This window comes from Pseudoliparis swirei, chromosome 21, assembly GCF_029220125.1.
Source record: "Pseudoliparis swirei isolate HS2019 ecotype Mariana Trench chromosome 21, NWPU_hadal_v1, whole genome shotgun sequence".
Taxonomy (NCBI): Eukaryota; Metazoa; Chordata; class Actinopteri; order Perciformes; family Liparidae; genus Pseudoliparis; species Pseudoliparis swirei.
In genome coordinates, this window is record NC_079408.1 from 13,726,536 (window position 1) to 13,749,033 (window position 22,498).

General features: G+C 45.9%; 1 protein-coding gene across 2 annotated transcripts in view; it reads left to right on the forward strand.

Annotated features, from left to right (window-relative positions):
- Nucleotides 1-22,498, forward strand: part of dock11 (dedicator of cytokinesis 11) — a 50,038-nt gene that overhangs the window by 16,303 nt on the left and 11,237 nt on the right. The window contains exons 16-42 of one of the 2 annotated variants that reach the window (XM_056442535.1): nucleotides 170-246; nucleotides 441-625; nucleotides 726-791; nucleotides 3,123-3,215; nucleotides 4,491-4,614; nucleotides 4,734-4,846; nucleotides 4,953-5,036; nucleotides 5,549-5,638; nucleotides 6,168-6,289; nucleotides 6,370-6,439; nucleotides 6,538-6,663; nucleotides 7,624-7,695; nucleotides 8,019-8,165; nucleotides 8,291-8,374; nucleotides 8,835-8,946; nucleotides 9,389-9,427; nucleotides 11,472-11,653; nucleotides 12,626-12,739; nucleotides 15,990-16,065; nucleotides 16,633-16,721; nucleotides 17,679-17,802; nucleotides 18,065-18,131; nucleotides 18,507-18,554; nucleotides 19,271-19,416; nucleotides 20,640-20,755; nucleotides 20,847-20,984; nucleotides 22,152-22,334. In XM_056442535.1, coding sequence (XP_056298510.1) covers nucleotides 170-246; nucleotides 441-625; nucleotides 726-791; nucleotides 3,123-3,215; nucleotides 4,491-4,614; nucleotides 4,734-4,846; nucleotides 4,953-5,036; nucleotides 5,549-5,638; nucleotides 6,168-6,289; nucleotides 6,370-6,439; nucleotides 6,538-6,663; nucleotides 7,624-7,695; nucleotides 8,019-8,165; nucleotides 8,291-8,374; nucleotides 8,835-8,946; nucleotides 9,389-9,427; nucleotides 11,472-11,653; nucleotides 12,626-12,739; nucleotides 15,990-16,065; nucleotides 16,633-16,721; nucleotides 17,679-17,802; nucleotides 18,065-18,131; nucleotides 18,507-18,554; nucleotides 19,271-19,416; nucleotides 20,640-20,755; nucleotides 20,847-20,984; nucleotides 22,152-22,334 — 2,887 coding nt within the window. The remainder of the gene's footprint in view (nucleotides 1-169; nucleotides 247-440; nucleotides 626-725; nucleotides 792-3,122; nucleotides 3,216-4,490; nucleotides 4,615-4,733; nucleotides 4,847-4,952; nucleotides 5,037-5,548; nucleotides 5,639-6,167; nucleotides 6,290-6,369; nucleotides 6,440-6,537; nucleotides 6,664-7,623; nucleotides 7,696-8,018; nucleotides 8,166-8,290; nucleotides 8,375-8,834; nucleotides 8,947-9,388; nucleotides 9,428-11,471; nucleotides 11,654-12,625; nucleotides 12,740-15,989; nucleotides 16,066-16,632; nucleotides 16,722-17,678; nucleotides 17,803-18,064; nucleotides 18,132-18,506; nucleotides 18,555-19,270; nucleotides 19,417-20,639; nucleotides 20,756-20,846; nucleotides 20,985-22,151; nucleotides 22,335-22,498) is intronic. The other variant, XM_056442536.1, reaches the window with a different exon arrangement.

Genomic DNA, 22,498 nt, shown 5'->3' on the forward strand with positions numbered 1-22,498 from the left:
TTTTCTGCGAGTTCAGAACACTCGCTGTACATGCACGTGGCATTGCTCTGCGTGAGAACACACATCTGGAGGTCGCCCCGTCAATAGATAGCACTTTGTCGATGTAGAAAAGGTCATTCAGACTTGACTGCGTCGGGTTGTTGTTTTGAATCTCTTGTTTCCTCGTCAGACCGGAGAAGAGCAAGCTGCAGGCCATCCCCGGGCAGCTGAATGTCACCATTGAGTGCGTCCCACCTGACTTCTCAAGTATGTTGTCACTTCCTGATTTACAAAGACACAGCTGCAGTATCGGTACGATGAGCAGTTTGGGTATTTGCGGTGTACTCGGCTCGCAAAAATATACACACGGGGGTTTGAATTGAGTGTTTGTTCGATAACGGGGGAACACAGCGGTGGAGGTCTGCTCCTCTTAACTCGTGTGCTCCCCCCCTCCCCCCCAGATACGGTGACTTCCTCTTACGTTCCCGTCAAGCCCTTCGAGGACGGCTGTGAACGGGTGTCGGTGGAGGTGGAGGAGTTTCTTCCCGACGAGGCCAAGTACAACTACCCCTTCACCACCTACAAGAACCAGCTGTACATCTGCCCCCTGCAGCTCAAATACGACAACCAGAAGACCTTCACCAAGGTGTGTGTGTGTGTGTGACTCCATTGTCAACCGTTGTCCTCTGTGTTATTTGCTCCTCTGTGTGCGTTGACTGACCGATGGCCTGTTCCCTCCGCACCAGGCGAGGAACATTGCCATCTGCATCCAGTTCAGAGATTCAGATGAAGAGGGTGCACCCCTTTTAAAGGTGAGTTGTATGAACTGTGTGGGTGTGTGTGTGTGTGTAGTTTTTTTAGAATACTATTTCACCTAATTATCAAAGATTTGTATGTTTTTTTGAAAATCAGTTGCACTAGTTACATGATTTAATAACCAAACATGGCTTCTCTTCTTCAAATCATTACATTCATGCTGAAAATACTCTGTTCTATATTTATGAGATCCCTCACAATACTGCGAGAGGCTCTCACCCATGGATTGCCATTTCAGTCAATTTTATATAATAATTATGTATATGAAATGAATAAATATGGCTTTGAAATATTTAAATAAATGCAAATATAAATATAGGAATGTTTCAGAGTAGATCAATAACCCAAAAAAAAAAAATTTGTTTTACGATTTTTATTTGTATTTCATAATTTTATATTCCATATTTATTCATGTATTCATGTTTTAGCTCTTTACTTTAGAAAAACAGAAGACATTTGTTATTTCCCATGAGGAGTGTGCTTTTTAAGTTTATGATATTTCGGTCAAAATAAACACGATACAGCAGATAATACCATATAAAGTTAAAGTTCTGCACAAAGGACGATGGAACATAAGATGGAGGAATAGATGAGATGTTGGAGAGGATGAGAATGAGCACGCAGTTTATCTTCAACAGACATGAAAACTGTCATGATGTCCGGCGTGAGACCTGACGGGTAGCAGGGGCCTCAAATGAGATTTGTTTGGCTGCTTTTTGTCGGAGTGCATCTGAGAGGCCGTGAAAGGAGAGAGGACGCGGCTACAGAAGCCGGTTATTACAGCCGGCAGGCGGACATAATGACTGGTCGCTGTTCTTCTGCCTCCTTCTCCTCCCCGCTCCGTCTCTCTGGCCACACATGGCAAATATTTTGCGGGTGGAAACGGTCATCAAAGCGCCGTGGACAGTTTCTCTCTATTACACTTTTCTCCCGCTTCTTGATGTCCGCGATTGAGTCCGTCCAGACGTGCGTGTCGTCCCTCAGATACAGATACAGACCGTCTGCTCTCAAACAATGGCTGACGTGGAGCGAGCAGCTCAGGTGATTTTAATCAGACGCTCTGTTTTTTCATTTTCATTTTTTAAAAATCTGGCTGTGAGGAAACTCTTTTGGAGCATTTTTTCGGGATGTGGAAGTTCCAGAAAATGGGGGCGGGGTTTCACCAGAGGCTGTGATTTTGACACCGTCCGCTGCCTCTGGACTGTCCTCAGCAGTCGCCTGTTGACCCGTCATAATCTCGGGTTTGATTCATTTGTCAGTGCAGCCGCTTAGACGAGCGTTTGTTCTCTGGCCTCTGTGACGGATAAGATCCGAGGCAGCTGCTCCAGCCACGCCCCGATCCTCATCCTGATTCAGGTAATCAGGACTCCCATCAGCCCCCCCCCCCCCCCCCCCCCACACCTGTACTGCTGTGAGGGCCCCTTGAATGCATTCCATCGCCTGCTTGCCGCCTGCAGCCCTGCTGCACCTCGTGACCGCAACAACAGATATTTGCTGAAATCTGTGTAATCTGCCCCCCACCCCCCTCTTCTTCCCTCCAGCTTCTTCCCCCCGTCCTCGCTGAATATTTGCCCCCTTGTCCTCTCAGTCCTCTCTCATCCTCTCCGCTCCAATCGGTCTCAATGTGAAGCTGTTGGCTCCAGAGCTCTGTCCTTCCTCTGTTATTGTTCATAACAGATGACGACATCTGTTAGGATCCTAATTACGGGACCCAAAGCCGCCAACACAACAGGTCTGGAGCTTGTTTTTTTCGTCCCTTCTGACGCCGCTCGTTAGAAATATCCTGACCCGCTGAAGCCCGACCTGCGTTCCCACGTTTACACCTCTCACAGAACCTCGTCCTGCAGCGGCTGCAGAGCGTTGCTTGTGCAATGTGTCTCCCAGAGTTTGAGGGTGCATTCATAAAACAAATTACAAATAAATCCCCCATTTCCATTTGTCAAAGGCTCTAGTTGCCATTTGGAAAGAAAAGTATTTCTGTGATCATGTGGAGTCAGAGCGCTGTCGTCGTTCTGTTGGTCGGTGTTCTGTCTCCATCACCCGGCCGCGGTGGCAGGGCAGCGTAGCTTCATCAAAACAAAGTAAACAGTGCTTTCTAAACGTGTTTAGTTTGTCCAGTCGGAGGCTTTCTCTTTGTTTAAACCCGTCGGCTCTTCAAGGACGCAAACACCGAGGGGCTTGCACACTCAGCCCCGGCTTTTCTCCAAACGTTGTCAGTAATCACACATTTCAGAGTGCTTACTCAGAGTGTCCCCCCCCCACACACACACACACATCATCAAAAGGCCCACAGCTTTATGACTGATTTGTGCCCGCTTGCCTTCCAGTGCATCTACGGCAAGCCGGGAGACTCCCTCTTCACCAGCGCCGCCTACGCAGCCGTCCTGCACCACAACCAGAGCCCCGAGTTCTACGACGAGGTGAGCAGGGCTTCCTCACTACTCACTGAGCATGCTTCATTCATCAGGTCCTCAACATTGAAGTCGATATGAAGAAGAAATTAGAAGTGCAACAATGAAGAAACTCTCGACCCAAACTCTGTGCAGTACTCAAATTCCTCAGGTAGCGCCGAGATAGTCCCATAAAGTCTCACGGGAGAGCTGTGAACTCACACACACACACACACACACACACATGAAGCCCGGAGCAGAGGGGGACCATGTGGTCCCGATATCAAACGGATCAGGATCTTAGAAGTCCCGCATGTACACACTGAGGCACGCTTACTGGGATTTACCTCCAGACTGGAGCCTCCAGTCACATCGTGGAGAATTCAAACGGGCAACAGTGCTCTTTATCTTTCCACGTGTTTGCCCTTGATCTTTTTATCCCCCAAAGCATCTTTGAATACGCTTACAAGCGCCCTGTAAAATGGATGATTGTTATTTTCATAATTATAGTCAGGACGCAGACGGCCTTTGAGGACTGTCCCTATCTCGTGGAGACCGTTCAACTGAATGAGTCATTCTCCTGTCATACACTGGAGCGTCATAATATTAATTCAAGACATTCTTAAGCAGATTGTTGGTCACCAGATTGTAGTAAAATGCATGCGTCACTTCCTGTGAGAAAATCAGCGGCTGGTGCTGCCCCCTGGTGGATGAGTTTATTTAAATTCACATGTTCTGTATCACGCGTGGGAGACTAAATCTGAGAAAGTGGGGGTCGGCTAATAGTTCAAGCAAAAACTCCAAAGATTAAAGTTTTAAATGTATGAGAAACAACTCAAATCAATATGCTGTTGTCCCCTTGAATCGAAGATGATGACTCTGGGCTCGAATCCCCAAATCAAATTATAATATGATGAGGTCATCCATTGGCATGATGAGGTTGATCCAACCTTGCAAAGTGAACTGATGTGCATCCTAACATTTAAAAACAACATTTCATTTCTCTTGAATTCATTTCAGAGAATATTATATTTTTCTCTCGTAGATTAAAGACTATAATCTTGGAAATTGGTAATTCAATTCAGTTTATTTTGTATAGGATGAGAATTTTAACTGTAATTCTGGATTTTACAAGGATAGTATTATAATGTCCATTACTTCGAATGGATAGTCTACGATCCATACTATTGATAGAAAGTATACTATATACATAATGGATATACTACCCATTACTATCCATCATTTCTATCAATATTTTCCTTTTCTGACTTCAGTAACTTTAAAGTGATTCGTTTCACTGTCCAGGTGAAGATCGAGCTGCCGGTCCACGTTCATGAGAAGCACCACATCCTCTTCACCTTCTACCACATCAGCTGTGAGTCCAGCAGCAAGGCCGGCGGCAAGAGGCGCGAGGGGGTGGAGTCTCTGGGTGAGTGCGCTGGGAACACGCCCCTCCCGTTTAGAACGCGTGTTTCGTGTTTCGTGATGCTATGTGTCCTGAGGACCGAGGCCCAGTAAGCTCAACGCCGGCGCTTTCCTGTGTTCCAGTGGGTTACTCCTGGATGCCTTTGCTCAAAGACGGGAGGATGCAGTCGGTGGAGCTCCAGCTGCCTGTGGCAGCCACCTTGCCTCCTGGATACCTGTGTCAGGACACCAGGAAGGTACAGCCCTATTCCCTTCAACCAAGACTCCCACTAATGCTCAGTAATCAAAGTGCTTACCTGTAGGTAACCCCGACATGCTTCCTATGTGTGTGTACCTCAACAGTCCCAGCCAGATATCAAGTGGGTGGAAAATACCAAGACTCTGTTCAAAGTGAGGACCCACGTGGCATCGACCATATATGCTCAGGTACAACGTGCATTCTTCTTTAAGTCTTTGAACACCCACATACATGTCCAGCATGCATTATGATAACTCAGATTTTTGAAGTTTGGTTGTATGAGCTGCTCGTCCATAGTCAGGTTGTGGTGGTAGATGGTGCTGCATTCTGGGACAGGAGCAAAACACAACCAAGACACCTTAAAAGGCAGCATCCGTTGAAGTGTACACTATTTTTAGAGAATTTTTGTATTTTTATTTTGCCTCCAGGCCGTCCTCTCCTACAGGTAGCCCAGGAAGTTTTATATTTATATTTGATATGTTTTTGCTATTGTGTGACTTTGTTGTTTTAAAGGGAAAGTTTGGATTCACAATCACACAATAACCCCCGTGCTGGTTCCCCAAACTCCATCTGCTGTAGGGGATACGCCGATGATGTGGTTTACCACCTCAATTCATAAAATACAAACTGTCCCTTTCAGGCAACTGATATAATTACTGTGTGTGTGTGTGTGTGTGTAATGTTGTACTGTTTCCCCCAGGACCTGCATCTCCACAACTTCTTCCAGCACTGCCAGCTGATGAGGGCGACGCCGGAGGGCAACCCGGCAGAACTTATCAAATACCTGAAGGTGAGTCACTCAGCCCACTCGGTCATTTCAAAGCAGGGATCAGTTTAGAGGCTCCGTAAAAGATATCATCTTTATCAATGGAATTCATATTAAAAAACAAGAATTTCTAAGGGCAACATTCTTTATAATAAATGGGATCAATGTTAGGCCTTAAGTTCAGTCATAGGCATACAAATCTGGAGATTTGCTTGATTTGAGAATCCATCTTTATTTATAGGGAGCTTTTTGGTGGAAGTCCATGACTGAGTCATACAGGGTTTTTTCTCACATGTTCCTTGGTTTTAAGATCAAGTCCCTCACATCGGGACTTAGTCTGTTCTTGGCTCTTGCTCAGCATCACAATATATTGATCATACTAATGTATCTCACTGCCTGAGGTGGCCAGAGTTTTGCTTTTAGGAAAATCTTCTAGAAGACCCCACCGAGCAGCATCCGTAGCTTCTTTAAACATTTCCTTGTTGCTGACTGGAATCCAAGTTGAGCTTCCTGTGCACGACTCTCCTGTATTTCTGTTGCCCTCTTCCGACAGTGCCTGCATGCCATGGAGACTCACGTAATCATCAACTTCCTGCCAACGGTGCTGATGCAGCTGTTTGGGGTGCTCACGTCAGCGACCAAAGAAACCCACGAGATTGCTGTCAACTCCCTGCGGTCAGTTGCTCTCCTCAGTTTGTGCTGTTTGATGCCGGACGCTCAGCGTGCGTAACACCGCCCTGCTTCTGTGCCCTCAGTGTGATCATACATATAGTCTCCAGGTGTCACGAGGAGGGCCTGGAGCACTACCTGCGCTCTTTTTTGAAGGTAACCCACCAACACTGCGACAGGGATAACACAAAATCTAGATATTTACATGATTGATTTATGTGTGTCCCCCCCCCCCCCTTTTTTTTCTTTCTTAGTATGTGTTTGTGACCAACAACACTCCATCAGGAAACTCAAGGACCACCCATGAGATGCTGGCCACCGCTGTCACGGCAACCCTCAAGCAAACTGCCGATTTCAACACCAGCAACAAACTGCTCAAGGTGTGTGTACCCGTTGTAGTACCAGCATTGACCAGCAGGCCGCATACTTCCCTGGACAATGGCTCAAGTCTTTGGGACAGGAGAATAAATCCTGACGCATGGAGCTGCTTCTACTCTAATCTTTACCTTCGCATTGAAAATGCCGGAAGGTTATGTTTTGATCGCTGTGTATTTATTTATTTATTTATTTGTATGCGTGTTATTCGCAAAACTCAAAAAGTATTGAACCGAATTGCATGCAAGTTGGTGGGATGATTGTTTATTATCCGGGGACCAGTTGATTAGATTTTGGGATCGATCGGGTCAAAGGTCAAGGTCAAAGGTCATGAACAGGTCAAAATCTTTCGCAGAACTCAAAAAGTATTGAACTGAATCGCATGAAATTTGGTGGGATGATTGTTTATTATCCGGGGACCAGTTGATTAGATTTTGGGATCGATCGGGTCAAAGGTCAAGGTCAAAGGTCATGAACAGGTCAAAATCTTTCGCAGAACTCAAAAAGTATTGAACCGAATCACATGAAATTTGGTGGGATGATTGTTTATTATCCGGGGACCAGTTGATTAGATTTTGGGATCGATCGGGTCAAAAGTCAAGGTCAAAGGTCATGAACAGGTAAAATCTTCTTGAATCACATGGAATTTGGTGGGATGAGTGGTTATTATCCGGGGACCATTTGATTAGATTTTGGGATCAATCGGGTCAAAGGTCAAGGTCAAGGTCATGGAAAGGTCAAATTTTTTTTTTACCATAGCACGATACATTTTTGTCCAATTGGCATGCAACTAATGCCAAAATGTTCATAATTCAATGCCCAATCTTGTGATATGCGAAGGTATGCGCTCTACCGAGTGCCCGTTCTAGTTTTAACATGTATTGAGTCATATTTTCTTCCCCAGGCATCATATTTAGTTCCTGGGAAGCTGATCAGCTTGTGATCCCTTTCCTCCCTTTCCGTAGTACTCGTGGTTCTTCTTTGAAACCATCGCCAAATCCATGGCCCAGTACCTGCAAGAGGGCAGCCGCTACAAGGTTGGTAATAATAATAATAATAATAAATATTCTGTTACTTGGGACACGACCCCAAAGTTCAAATGTCTATATCCGGATAACACATACCACGTGGTGTCACAAATGACGTCAGCACAACGAACCTCACACACACTCGGAGAAAGCGGAGGAGGCTCAAAGCGACTCAGCGAGCCGAGCGTTTACTCCACAGCGGGTCCGTAATCGGCAGATGTTCAGCGAGTAAGCAAAGTGGGGGCTTATTGACACGCTGCTAAGCGGTCCTCGTCATGTCTCGTCCGGATGTCTTAAAGCCAGCGCTCTGCCGTCACATGTTTGTCCCTCAGATGCCGCGAGCCCAGCGCTTCCCCGACAGTTTCCACCAGGCGCTGCAGTCGCTGGTGCTGTCCATCATGCCCCACATCACCATCCGCCACATGGAGATCCTGGAGGAGGCTCGCTGCGTCAACCTGAGCCTGGCCCATCTCATCAAGGTCTGAACCAACCGGATTTACCTCGCTGAAGGATCACAAACAAGGAGAAATCAACAGCTGTGATTTAAATCTGGGTGTAATAAATGTGTCGTGTCTATTCCCTGACCGCGTGTTCTCTCCCTCAGAGGTGCTTGATACTCATGAACAGGGGCTTTACCTTCGGCCTGGTCAACCACTACATGTGTCATTTTGGTCTGAGAGATCCCAAGGTACATACTCGGTGTATATAAATATGTGTATATCGTGTTTTTTTGCAGACGCATCGAGCACAAGAGATCTCAAATGACATGCTAAAGTTGTTTATGTTGATTCTATGTCCATCTTCTTTTATTGTAGTATATTATTATTTGTGAGTGGGCCATCATTCAAAACGTGCACACTCTTAACACCATTGGTAAGAGGACAATATTCAACGGAAGGTCTTTTTATTTTTTTTGCTGATGCGGTACTTTGGACAGCTCGTGTTGTTGTTGTTGTGCATCTGGTACATAACGGTCGTACCTGGACACTCATTTGGCTAACAAATTAAACCAACGCAGATGCCTGGCAGACTGACTTTGATGAGCGAGGTGGATTGCTTTTGAACAATGAGGAGCATTATATTCACGCTCCGAGGGGGCGGACCGAAAATTTGCATTGAGCCCGAGCGTGTCTCTCATTTGGCTACAGATGCTGACTGAAATGAAGTTTAATTTCCTGATGACGGTGTGTAACCACGAGCACTTCATCCCCCTCAACCTGCCCATGGCGTTCGGGCGCACCAAGATGCAGCGGGTACAAGGTGAGGCAGTCCGACATCACACCCTGCCTTCCATTGGTGTTATGCTTCTTACCACATTTAACCACTGACTCTCACGTGAACCCCCGCACCCCTCAACACCCTCAACACCCTCAACACCCTCAACACCCCCAACACCCTCAACACCCCCAACACCCCCAACACCTCAACACCCTCCCTCTGACCCACAACCAGCCACACCGGTCCCCCCTATTAACCTGCCTGATTGTCTGGCCCATGCATACACACGTCTCTTATTGAGCAGGTGGCAAGTCACACCTGCTCAGCCCACGTGTCCATCCGATGCTCACGATACGAAGGTGACAGTCAGACAACTGTGTGCTGTGGAAATGCTGCATGGACTGTTTACAGTTTCACCTCCCGATTTCGTTATGTTCACCCCTCCCCTCCCTTCTCTGTTTTTTTGTGTTTTGCTTGTGGTCAGATTTTATACCGTATGCGACGGAGCTTTTTGGCCCTGTAGGTAGGTGGAGCTCACCGCACCATACTGTACGTCCACGCCACACACACACACTAGTTTGTTCCCGTATGCAAACGACCTGCACCTCCTCGCTCTGACCTGCACTAACCCCGCCAGCCTGTCAGCTCCCCCACCTCTATTTTTCCCCCCCATCGAATACTCACTCACTCACTCACCCACTCACTCACCCACTCACCCACTCACCCACTCAGCCAGCACAATGCTAATGCTATAGGCTGACGCCCTCACATGCCTGAGCCCGTGTGTTGTGATGGGGAGGAGCTCGGCTGTCGTAGAAATCCACCGGGCCCTCTTTTCGTAGTGGCTTTATAGTTTTAAATATCTTCACACTATACTGCGTCTCTCTCTCTCTCTCCCTCATATAAACCCTCTTTTTTACATCTATGCTTCAAACAAATAAAAGCTCTCTCTGCCTCTCTCTCTCTACCTCTCTCTCTCTACCTCTCACTCTGTCTCTGTCTCTCTCTCTCTCTACCTCTACCTCTCACTCTGTCTCTGTCTCTCTCTCTCTCTACCTCTCTCTCTCTACCTCTCACTCTGTCTCTGTCTCTCTCTCTACCTCTCACTCTGTCTCTGTCTCTCTCTCTCTCTACCTCTCACTCTCTCTGCCTCTCTCTCTCTCTACCTCTCACTCTGTCTCTCTCTCTCACTCTCTCTCTGCCTCTCTCTCTACCTCTCAATATGTCTCTGTCTCTACCTCTCACTCTCTCTCTGCCTCTCTGTCTCTACCTCTCACTCTGTCTCTCACTCTCTCTCTCTGCCTCTCTCTCTCTCTACCTCTCACTCTGTCTCTGTCTCTCTGCCTCTCTCTCTACCTCTCAATCTGTCTCTGTCTCTACCTCTGCCTCTCTGTCTCTACCTCTCACTCTGTCTCTCACTCTCTCTCTCTGCCTCTCTCTCTCTCTACCTCTCACTCTGTCTCTGTCTCTGTCTCTACCTCTCACTCTGTCTCTGTCTCTCTCTCTCTCTCTCTACCTCTACCTCTCACTCTGTCTCTGTCTCTCTCTCTCTCTCTCTCTCTCTCTCTCTCTCTCTCTCTCTACCTCTCTCTCTCTCTCTACCTCTCACTCTGTCTCTGTCTCTCTCTCTGTCTCTACCTCTCACTCTGTCTCTGTCTCTCTCTCTCTCTCTCTCTCTCTCTCTACCTCTCTCTCTCTCTACCTCTCACTCTGTCTCTGTCTCTCTCTCTGTCTCTACCTCTCACTCTGTCTCTGTCTCTCTCTCTCTCTACCTCTCTCTCTCTCTCTACCTCTCACTCTCTCTCTCTCAGACCGCCAGTCCGTCTCTGTCATTAGAGAAGATAGTTGCTGCAGATGGGAGCTCACTTCCCAGGCTGCATTGCCTGCTTTGATATTAACACAGCATTATTATGAAACTGTTTGTGGGGAAACGGACAACTTCTCATTTCCAGTGGCCCGAAAATGTACGAGATTATCAATTTCTCAATGTGGGCATTGAGAAATATATTATCTTAAAGCGACAGTGCATCCACAAGTTAAACACAAATGTGTTTTCCTCTCATCTTAGTGCTATTTACCAGTCTAGATTGTCTTGGTTTAAGTTGCTGTGTGTTGGAGGGGTGTCTGCCTTCTCTCAAATATAATGCAACTGGATGACACTCTGCAAACAATCTAGATAAATAGATAGCAGATAGGTGGGAAAATACACATTTTGGGATGAACTTTAACTCTTTTCGGCGTGGTGTGGAAATGTCCGTGTTGTGTTGTTTTGTTGAGATCGCATATTGCAACGTTGCATTTTGAATGACCGCCACAGTATAACTGAACAATACAGATTATTTTGCATGTACTGAGTCATATACAATCAGTTTCTCGTTTTTTTTAACTCGTTAGATCTTCAACAAAAAACACGTTTCACAAGACTGGTTATTAGATTTGAGTATGAGGACATTTCCCCCAGTCATGACCGCAATGCGTACCACACCGTGTCCCAATAAGCCACATTTGATCAGCATCGGTTCAGCCTGTACGCGTGTGCTGACGCTTCCTGTCCGGCCCAACCACAGAGCAGAGTCTGGAGTTCAGCCTGACGGAGGAGTACTGCCGGAACCACTTCCTGGTGGGCCTGCTGCTGAGAGAAGTGGCTGAGGCCCTGCACCAGGGGCCCGAGGTCCGGCAGCTGGCGGTGAACGTTCTCAAGAACCTTCTCATTAAACACGCCATGGATGACCGCTACACAGCATTCAAGGTGAGGGGGGGGGGGTGACCAGAATTAAGTAAACACGTTTCTCTGAAGAGAAAAGAGACGTTTTCTATCACTAATAAATGTCCTTTACTACATATTTCATCTCCTTATATTAAAATACCAAACACATATAATTAACAGGCCCTTGGAAGAGTACCTGGGACAGATGGGAGCTTCTTTTCATGCAGGTTTATGCAAGTCTCTGGTAATATTTGATCAATCCTTGTCGTTTGACCCCCGATATTAAGCAGCTGTCCAGATCGTGTTTCATCCACCTAAGAAATAAGAGCAAACTGAGATCTGTCTCATCAACAGCTGAACTAGAGATGATCATACATGCTTCTATTGTTCTATTGACTATTGTAGTGCACTTTTCTCTTCTCTTAGTCAGTCTGCGATTAACCGGTTGCAGGTCATCCAGAATGCTGATGAGGACAAATAGACACCCCCCCCCCCCCCCCCGTGTGTAACATTGTGTAACATTTTCATCTTTTATTTATTTTTTTGTTTTGTTTTTTGCACCTCCTGATGGAATACTTTGTACATGGTATAATTAGGGTGCTAATTGTGAAAATGTACAATTCTCATTCACGCACAGGTGGCATTCATCTTGTTGACGCTGTCGTCGGACGTTGTTTGTTTGCTGAATCTGAGAGAAAAGTAGAAGATTAACAGAGATATGAAAATGTTCCCACTGTCTCCAACTTATTTAAATCGGAGCCTCGTTTGCATGCAAGCGGTTAATGTTTGACGGCCCTCTGTTCATGTCGGCTGTGGTTTAACTGTTTATGACCAATGTCTGTTATGCAAACCAGCCAATGTGTACCGACTGGGAGCAGCTGGCTTTGGGCTAGTTCACAATGGTCTTCATTACTGATGCGGCCATCGTGTCTGCCTCTATAACGTCACTCATCAGTATCAATACATGTGTGTGTGACATCTAAACAACTCCTCTCATCACATTTACCGTTTCAGAACCAGCAGGCCAGGATCTGTTTGCTCTACCTGCCGCTCTTTGAGCTGCTCTACCAGAACCTGAAGCAGCTGTCTGCGCAGCCGTACGCCTCCAGCCACGGGCTCGGCCTCAATGTGAGTCTCCTCGTATCACGGGGTTACCACAGCGGGGTTACGGGCCGCTGCTGCCACCGCGGCAGTCTCCTTTCAATCGTGTTCATTACATGAAGAAAAATGATATAGATTCAGGTTTAAATCGGCTCTTCGTCAGGCGAAGAGGAGCCTCGATTAGAAATACAGAAGAACCTCGAGTTGCACATGACGATGAGCCATCTGCTCGCAATTTAGGGCGTGAACATTTTTTATCTTTCTCTTAATATAATCAAGAAGACATTTTAATGGGAGCACATGACTGCGTTGGAAGTTGTGCGGGAGGATTCACAGTCTCTTGGAGTGTGTGTGTGTGTGTGTATGTACACTGACTGGTTAGTGGGGATGCAAACTTCAGATGTTACCTGTCAAAGGGTGAAATGTAGTGAGCACTTAAACGTGTTGTTGATCATAAAGCATACCTGCAAACAGACTGATTGCCAATCATCAGCAGTCGAGGCCAAATCAGAGACAGCTGCCACAGAAATCAAAATAGGTCATCCAAGTGAATCGTGTAGATCCGAAGAGTTTTTGTTTTGGGGTAGGGGGGGGGGGGGGGTCAATTGGCCGGCCGGCGTTTATGTGATTGGAGTGAGACACGGAGAAAATGTGGAGTGGTGCTCCTCGCAATAAAACATCTTTGATGGGACGTGTCGCGTCTCGGCCAATCAGCGTCAAGATGTCCACAGCGTTTAGGGGGTTCAGGTTAGCTTGAATGTTAGCCCGCTACATCTGCTGCTGTCACGCTGCACGGTGTAGCGATGCTAACAAAGTACCCGTACGTTAAACACGATGTGATTTAGCATATTTTTTTTATCAATACTTCATTAAAAGAGCGATCAGAGTGCACGCGCTGCTCCGTGTCAAGCTGTCTGCACGCAATGCGCTGCGCAGCGCTCACAGCGAGTAGCGTCAAGTGGCGGAGCTTTTGAGACTTAAAGTCTTCAGCTTTAAAAAAAAAAGAAGAAAAAGATGATTCCAGAAGTGAAATGTTTCAGTTCTTTGTCTCCAAGGCAGACAGTCTGTAAAGTTATGTAACTCTACAGCTGCTCATCCTGATGAACTCTGTATCATCTGGTCAGATACTGACTAAAGGCCTCATAGTGTAATCAATGCTATGATGGAACCATGTAGTTTCATTAAAATCTGGCTGTATTAATAGTAATAATACTGCCATTTGTTAAGTGTTGAAAAAGTTGGTAAAAAGTGAACCATACAGATGTTTTATTTATTACTATTGTAGACAAATGTACCAGTATCGTATTTATGGTATGATATTATTTTTATGGTATTGTATCGAATTCTGGTATCATGATATTTATGGTAGGTATCGTATAGAAGTTATAATGTTAATGACAGCCAGGTAGAGGCAGAACAGACTCAGGGAACAGAGTCATGGCTCAGCAGAGCTCACGAGTCCTTGTTGTTCAGACCAAAGAAAGGGAAGTTGGTTTATGAATGACTTTAACCATATGATATATAATGACAACGCATATTTTATATTACTATCATTATATCATTAATAATATTTCTACTTCATACATTTTGTTGTTAAACTTCCAAAGTTCAGCTAAAAATATTATTAGATTAATCAATTAGTTGCTTAAGAGAAGAAAAAAAAGAAAAAAATTGTTGATAATAATTTCACTTTAAATAATTAAAAAAACATTTTATGGTTCCAGCTTCTTAAATTTGAAGATGTGCTATTTTAACCATTTTTCCTAATTTGAATGATTTTTAAATATTGTTATACTTGTGTTCGCCAGTAGGGGGCAGTAGCGGGTTTTTCCATGACTGGTGCCGTAATTCTTGTCTTAAACGAACAAGTTAGACCAGCGTAACACAGACAGTGACGCAGCTGTTGATGCGAGTCTCTTGGTGTTTACAGGTGAGAAACGTACATAAGCACCATATATATATTAATGTTATGTTCGCTCGCTTTTATATTTTGACAGTTATTAACTGTTTAGAAGTTAAAGTGAAGACAGCTAATTAAGGCTAGCACCGTTTAGCTAGCGGATGTTAATCGCGCGCTAGCGTTTTACCACCATTGAACAATGTCTGCTGGCCTGAGAATTACATTGTTCCATGAAAGATTAGATAGTTACATGTTGTGTCCCGCACACACATAAGTAAATATATACATACACAACATGTACATGCATATACAGTTTAAACAGGTTTCCTGGTGGAAGTCACTTGTCAGTGCCTTCGATCTCCGTGACCTTGTCCGTCACCATGGAAACATTGTCACATGACATGTAAGGACTCTGGTTCTGTGCTGTGACGTCGCTACTCGCTAGTGACGTCACGGAGCACCGAACCAGAGTCTGTATATAGAGTGATTTCCAGCAGGAATTCAGTCTGTGAATCTCACAGAAACCCCTCCACCCCTTCTCCATTCAGCCACTTCCCGGGGTGGGGGCCTCTGATGCGATATCACAGACAGGGTGGGTGGGAAGGTTTATTTTATAAATTTCCCCTTGGGGATTAATAAAGTATCTATCTATCTTATTATATATTATTGGTTATTGGTTATTGGATAAAATAAGGAACTAAAGGAATTAATTTCAAAAATAATGTAGAAATTAAAAAAATGTAAAAAGTGTTCAATGCACCAAATTGAGGAAGTTACTTGATTTGTAAAATAGTGTAATGTGGGACTTGTTAACCTGTGTGATTGTCGCTCAAGTGGGCCGTAGAGATTTCTCTGAATGGGCCTCGCTCCTATTCACACCTGGACCCATGCAAAATAAATATTACTGAATATTTCAAGGTATGGCGGCCATATATATATATATTATATATACACAAACATCTATTATATTCTTATTAGAAGGGTTTGTGAGCACTGACTTAGTCAGAGCAGAGGACCCCCACCCTGTTGTCACCTTTTTCACCCCTCATGAGTTTGCAGGTATCATAAAGTCTGAGCCTTCTCAGACAGTTTATTCAAGTGTAACCTGGAGCAAGTGCTCCATGACTAACAGTATACATTTAAAACAATGTGGAAGTGTTGTTGGTGGCCAACAGTAGATGGAGTTGAGATAAACAGAACAAAGTCACGTACTGCAGCTACATTTATTTTAGACACCCAAAACCAATCGACATCACAAGTGTACGCTGCCTTCCCGGCGTGTTCACGGCTTTGCCTCCATGGAGCGGAGCAGAAGTCGTTCTCCACGGCGTCTTCACCACTAACCGAGTCAACTTCTTTCATCTTGTGGGTGTCCAGGGCTCCAGAGATGACCTCATATCGACAGGGTCCGCAGACAGCCGGAGGACCAGCACCGCCATCGAGAGAGACCACGGTGAGTTCTGGTCTCTTGCTGTTTACAGATCATCCGTCAGCATCACCGCCACATGGGACCCGGTCCATTAGCAGCACTCTCTCTCTCTCCACATCGTCGCACTTACCCGAGGCCGGCTAATTCTGTGATGATGGAGACGACTGGGTTTGCGTACTGCGCCATTCGATGATGTCGACGAGGAGAAAGTGGCAGCCGAGGAAATCCAAAGTGAAAAGACGAGATGGATTGAAGATAAAGGAGCTACCCTAACCTTTAGTGTCTCGTATGAGTCCTTACACACTTCCCAGAATGCATTTCAGAACCAGGGTTTGTTTTGGGACTTCTTCAAGCTGCTTTAGAGCCACAGAAGACCGGACACCCCCCTTAATAGATTGTTTATTAATACCTGTTCATCTGGCAGATGTGTCATCATCAGGAGATCAGCTCTGCGGTACCCACCTTCCTCACTGAGCTCGAGAGAGTCTTCGTATCTGAGGCTGCGTCCCCTCATGTCACTGCCTGTGAGCGTGTGTGTTCATGACTGTGATGCTTTCACTCGGCGTTCACGCGGCTTTGTTTGGGCTCCAGGTTTGCCGGTTCAGAACGGCCATGTGGTGAGGAGAGAGGACTCCCGGTGCTCTCTGTTCATGGACCCAGCGACACCAGACAGCACTGAGGTGAGAACATGTTACACCAGCAGAACCACGACGGGGGCGGAAGGGGAGTGAGGTCCGATGAGAGTTTAAAAAAAAAGATTTTAACTGTTCTGTCGACCCCTTTTTTTCTTCTTTTTTTACAATTCTTTTAATAAACAATGGGCTCCAAATCTCCACAGTGCATGTTCTCATGACAAAGAACACATTTCCATAATGCTTTTAAAAAGAGTTCCCTTCTGTGCCGACTGTCTTTGAACACATCACCAGCACAACAAGCATGAAGGACACACGTTAATGGGTTTATACTGGAAAACTCATCGGCTGATTTATGTTCCCTGGTGCTTCCGCTGTTTTAGTCATGAAGCCAGAGGTCGCATGTAGACGCACCGGAGAAGATTATTTATGCTCTGTGTAAATAAATACACTCGTTGGTTTATGGCGGCTGGCGGTTTGAAACAGTCTAACGGTTAAAACTCGCTTTCACAGCATCTTTATGTCACTTCTTGGCCACACCTGCACGTTACCCGTCACGTAAAGCTCCAGATAGCTTCAGGATGTAAACATTCCAATCTTTTTTTATCTAATCTTATGGTTATAAGATTAGATTAAAAAAAAATAGAAATACATCACCTTGCTTGCAGTATCGAAATATATTGCAATACATAGAAACGCCAGATTCTTGCCAATCCACAGACATTAGAATCCATACAAATATTTACATGGACTTTTTTTTTTCTCTTGCTGGAATAGCTGAATCCATAGTAACACTCTTTGTTAAAGGATAAGCGGTGGAAATACTACTCTATATTTTTATTACCGGCAACAAATCTAACTTGCAGACCAACCTCTGTTTTCGAGAATAAAGTCGTTGGCTCGTAAACGTCGGCTCGAACCCGACTCATTTATCTGGCTGGGGATTTTCTCCCCCCCACCAAGAATTTGAATATCTCTTCACCGAGTGTGTCTGTGTTGTTGCAGCTGCAGAGACGCGGCTCCACCATGAGCAGCAGCCCCGCGCCTCCTCCCATCGGCAGGCTGGGGCCGTATGAGATCAAGGGCCTCCTGCTCTCCTTCCTGCACATCGTCAAGACCCTGTCCGAAGGTCAGTGGAGGTCTGAAACCGCACGGCCTTCTGCTATTCGAGGGATGGAGTCTTCGGTTTAGCCGTTACGCAAACAATGAAGTGACGGGCTGACTTATTGTCCGCCCGCCGTCTCCCATCGAGGACGTTCAGTTGATTTATCCGCACGGCTCCATCTCAACTCCACAGGAAACATTTATTCAAATGTTACTCCACATTGATTCTATTTATGTTTTTTAAAGAAGAGATGCATCAAACAGTTTGACTTTGTTTTTGTCCACAGACACTCTCATGGCCTACTGGAACAAAGTCGGCCCTCAGGACATCATGAACTTCCTCAGTTTGCTCGAGTGAGTGGTGGTCAGCCAAACGTTTCTACACCGCCACACACACATGCTGCAATGCAGTAAAAACATTAGTCTTCTCATCACTGATACTGTTAAAGTCCAGTCTATCGTGACTGTTGTCCGTCTCTGTAAAATAGAGTGAGCTCTCTGGAACTGAAGCATTTAAATTGGCAATAGACAATCTGAGCTAGCTGTGGCGGCTTTGATTGGCTAAGAGTCGACTGAGCTTCACAGGAGGCTCTGCGTTTAGCTTTTCAAAGCTTGGTGTCATCAACTTGTCTGTTGCAAAAGAAAGTTCTTGGAAAGAATACCAGGACAGAAAATGTGAAGACTTTCCTTTTCTCCTGCTGACATCGTTCTGCTATGTTCACCCTGCAGGACCTGCGTGGTTCAGCTCCGTTACATCGGGAAGAAGAACATTGGACGGTAAGGCCAGAGAACCCAAACCCTAACCCGGAGAACCAGCAGCACTGTGGACCTGCCTGAAACCCACACACACACTCACACACTGACTTGCCTGAAACCCACACACACACTCACACACACACACACACACACTGACCTGCCTGAAACCCACACACACTCACACACTGACTTGCCTGAAACCCTCACACTCTCACACACTGACTTGCCTGAAACCCACACACACACTCACACACACACTGACCTGCCTGAAACCCACACACACACTCACACACTGACTTGCCTGAAACCCACACACACTCACACACTGACTTTGCTGAAACCCAAACACACACTCGCACACTGACTTGCCTGAAACCCACACACACTCACACACACTGACTTGCCTGAAACCCACACACACACTCACACACTGACTTGCCTGAAACCCACACACACTCACACACTGACTTGCCTGAAACCCACACACACTCACACACTGACTTGCCTGAAACCCACACACACTCACACACTCACACACTGACTTGCCTGAAACCCACTCACACACTCACACAATGACTTGCAGCCTGTTTTGGTAGATGTCACAGTCAGTGTGGTTTGGTTACTCATTATTTATATGATTATGTTCATATAAACCCTCTTCTTTTGCATCTATGTTTCAAACAAATAAAAGCTCTCTCTCTCTCCTCTCTCTCTCTGTGGACGCTCTATTCGTTCAGGAGTCAGGACATATGTGCGTCCAAGCTCTTCTCCTCCGACAGGAAGTCTCAGACGATGCCGGTGATGCGCTGCAACCGAGCCAGCCTCATGCAGACCAAGCTACACCAGTTCGGCACCATGGAAGCTTCCCTCACTCTCAATTTCGGTAACCGCACACACCAGTCTGTGTGCAAAGCTTTAGGCCACACTCCAAATAGGAGGTGAATCAACGTGCTATCGTCACATTCTAGAAAGACTAATGGGGACTTTGTCTACAAGTATACAATGAAGACGAGATGGAGATTCAAGTTTCCAATTAAACATTCAAGGGAGGTTTTGAATTGGGATTGTATCTGTTCTCCTGAGTCAGTGTGTTCTTACAGTAGAAGTAGTTTAGTGATACAAACAGTGTTACCAGCAGAGGAGAAAAGTACTGCTGTGGATGTATAAACCTATAAGATGCCTCTCAAAATCAAGATCAAACTCCCTCTACTGTCCGCTGACGATGCATGAGGTGTCATACAACCCCACTCCAAAAAAAACCTGAACTATCACATCAATATTTACAAATAAAACTCTATTCTGGACGTCAACAGATGTGCACAACCATGTAACTACTATATAATGTCCTGGTTCCTTAAAAAAAAAAAAAAACTCAAATATATCAGTTGGTACTTGACATATTATTCCCACTGTCTCTTTAATTCATGGTCAATTATAATACTTTGACCAGTAAAACAAAGCCTTAACAAATGTTACATAGACAGTCAGCAATCCCCCAGGAACCACACACAAAGTGCAAAAACCCAATCAGAAATAACTCTTGAATGAGCTCTTTTTTCTATCTCAGCAGCCATAAGTAAACAAGTGAACAAAGCTAATGGTTTAGCCCAGACTTAGTGCTGTAAGCCTTGTTTAAACATGAAGCTTTACACATATTTCGCGCCGTGGTGAAGAGACTGTTCATGCAAAGGGAATCTCACGTAGCCAGACTTGTCCGAGACACTCTGTGAGCTGTTGCGGTACCCAAAACAAACAGTTGCACGCCCAGCTATAATACCATGTTGGCACCTGAATGGACACCAGCCAATACTTCCTCAATGCACTTGTTGAAAGACTGTTGAGAGAGTTTTTCCAGATTTCCCATAACCTACTAAATGTCACCGAGCGCAAAATCCGCATTGAAACTTTACATGAAAACCCAGAAAACAATGAATAATTTGCCTGTGAGCTGTTTTCAAAACCAGCAAATTAAACGGCGCTGATAACTAAACACAACGTGGTAATCGGCAACCTTTTATACACAGAAGTGAGTAACGGAGTGTTCTTTATTGCAATGTGAGCCATGATACTTGTGTGTGTGTGTGTGTGTGTGTGTGTGTGTTCTAGGGCCAGGGCCATCAGAAGCAGAGATCCACCATCAGGCTCTGCTGGAGGGCAACATCTCCACCGAGGTCTCTCTGAGTGTCCTGGATGTCCTCTCTCTTTTCACTCAGTGTTTCAAGGTCAGTGCCCCCCCCCCCCCACACACACGTTTAGTTGGGTAACTTCTTTGAGACTTAAGTTTGTGTGTGTGTGTGTGTGTGTGTGTGTCAGACCCAGCTGCTGGACAGCGACGGTCACAACCCCCTGATGAAGAAGGTGTTTGACGTCTACCTGACCTTTCTTAAAGTCGGCCAATCGGAAGTGGCCCTGCGACACGTCTTCGCCGCGCTCCGGTCTTTCATCAACAAGGTACGTCGGCTGAGAAAAGCCTCGGCGCCGCTTCCTGTTTGGAAGCGACCGTTTCGCACAACCACGAGTGAAGAACGCCGTCGCTCCTCCGTCCTACGTGTCGCCGCAGCGGTCGCTCTCGCTCCCGTTGCTCTATTTATATCATCGGAAACACGGACACGCTGTACGCAGACGTTCGATTAGTTGACAAACAGAGCGGATACACAGAGTAAACATCGGCTTCCTGTGTTTGTCGCCGCTGCCGCTGCCTTGTTCCCACGTTCACATTCGGCCTTTTTGCTCTTTATCCGATGGATATTTAGATTTCAGGGAGTAGTCATGTCGCGCCCGAGAGACACCAGGCTCTGATGACATCAGCAGTGTGGCTGCCTCTGTTCTGGCGTGCTTCTGCTTGGTTACAGAGAGGCTTTATGAATATGACACCATTTTAATACGTGCGCATTAGTTCACAAAAGCACTTTGATTCTAATGTGTAATAATTGCAATATATGTATTTAACAACACTGAATCGACTCTGCTAACAAGCACTGTGTGATAAAGGTTCATCTATCTTATACCTCTTTGCCACAGAGCTCAAGTAAACAACAAATCGATGAGCCGTGCTCTGACTCGAGCCCACACACGGAAAAATACACCCAAATAACCGCTGCTGCCCTCCCTGCGTAGCTACCAGTATTTCAATCAGGAGAGACGGGTATTTCGAGTTTAACAATCATTTATTACAATAGCATATTGCAATAGTGCAAAGTCTTTTTGGCGATTGGACTCCATCCTGAAGGAGGATAAATCAGGGGTAGAGATGCTGATATCTGCACAGGCAGAATCCCCCCATGGAGTCCAGACACTGGTGGTGGTGGAGAAGAAGCGTTGCCGTGAAGCTGATTGGAGGAGCCTGGGGTGGAGGAGGGTCGAACTGACCAGAGCTGAAACGACAACTGACAGCAGCAGAGGAGAACACATTTTAAAGTTTTACCAACGACGCTAAATGGTTGGTTCATTCACCGGGCCCGCCCCCAATCAGCTAATGGAGTAATCGCTGCAGGACTGAGACTGCTTGTGAATGAACCAGCTGTACCCGATGTCTTCCTGTCTGAACTTTGGCTGAGCTACATCTGTGTTTTTGTTCCCCCGCCTCTGCCCTGTGACGCCAACGCCTCGTCCCCACAGTTCCCGTCGGTGCTGTTCAAGGGCCGCGTGACGCTCTGCGAGGCGCTGTGCTGCGAGGTGCTCAAGTGCTGCGTCTCCAAGCTGGGCTCTCTGAGGGCCGAGGTGTCGGCCCTGCTCTACCTGCTGATGAGAAACAACTACGAGTACACCAAGAGGAAGACCTTCCTACGCACGCACCTGCAGGTAGAGCGGAGAGTGTTTACCACTCGCGGAGCAATACTCGCCATGTTGTCATCACAAGCTCCCTCACGATCTCAATACTCGTTCTCGCCCTGATATATTTACCGCTGACCTTTTGGCCTTTTAATCCTAAACACACACACACTTCAGAGTCCTCCAGATGCTTC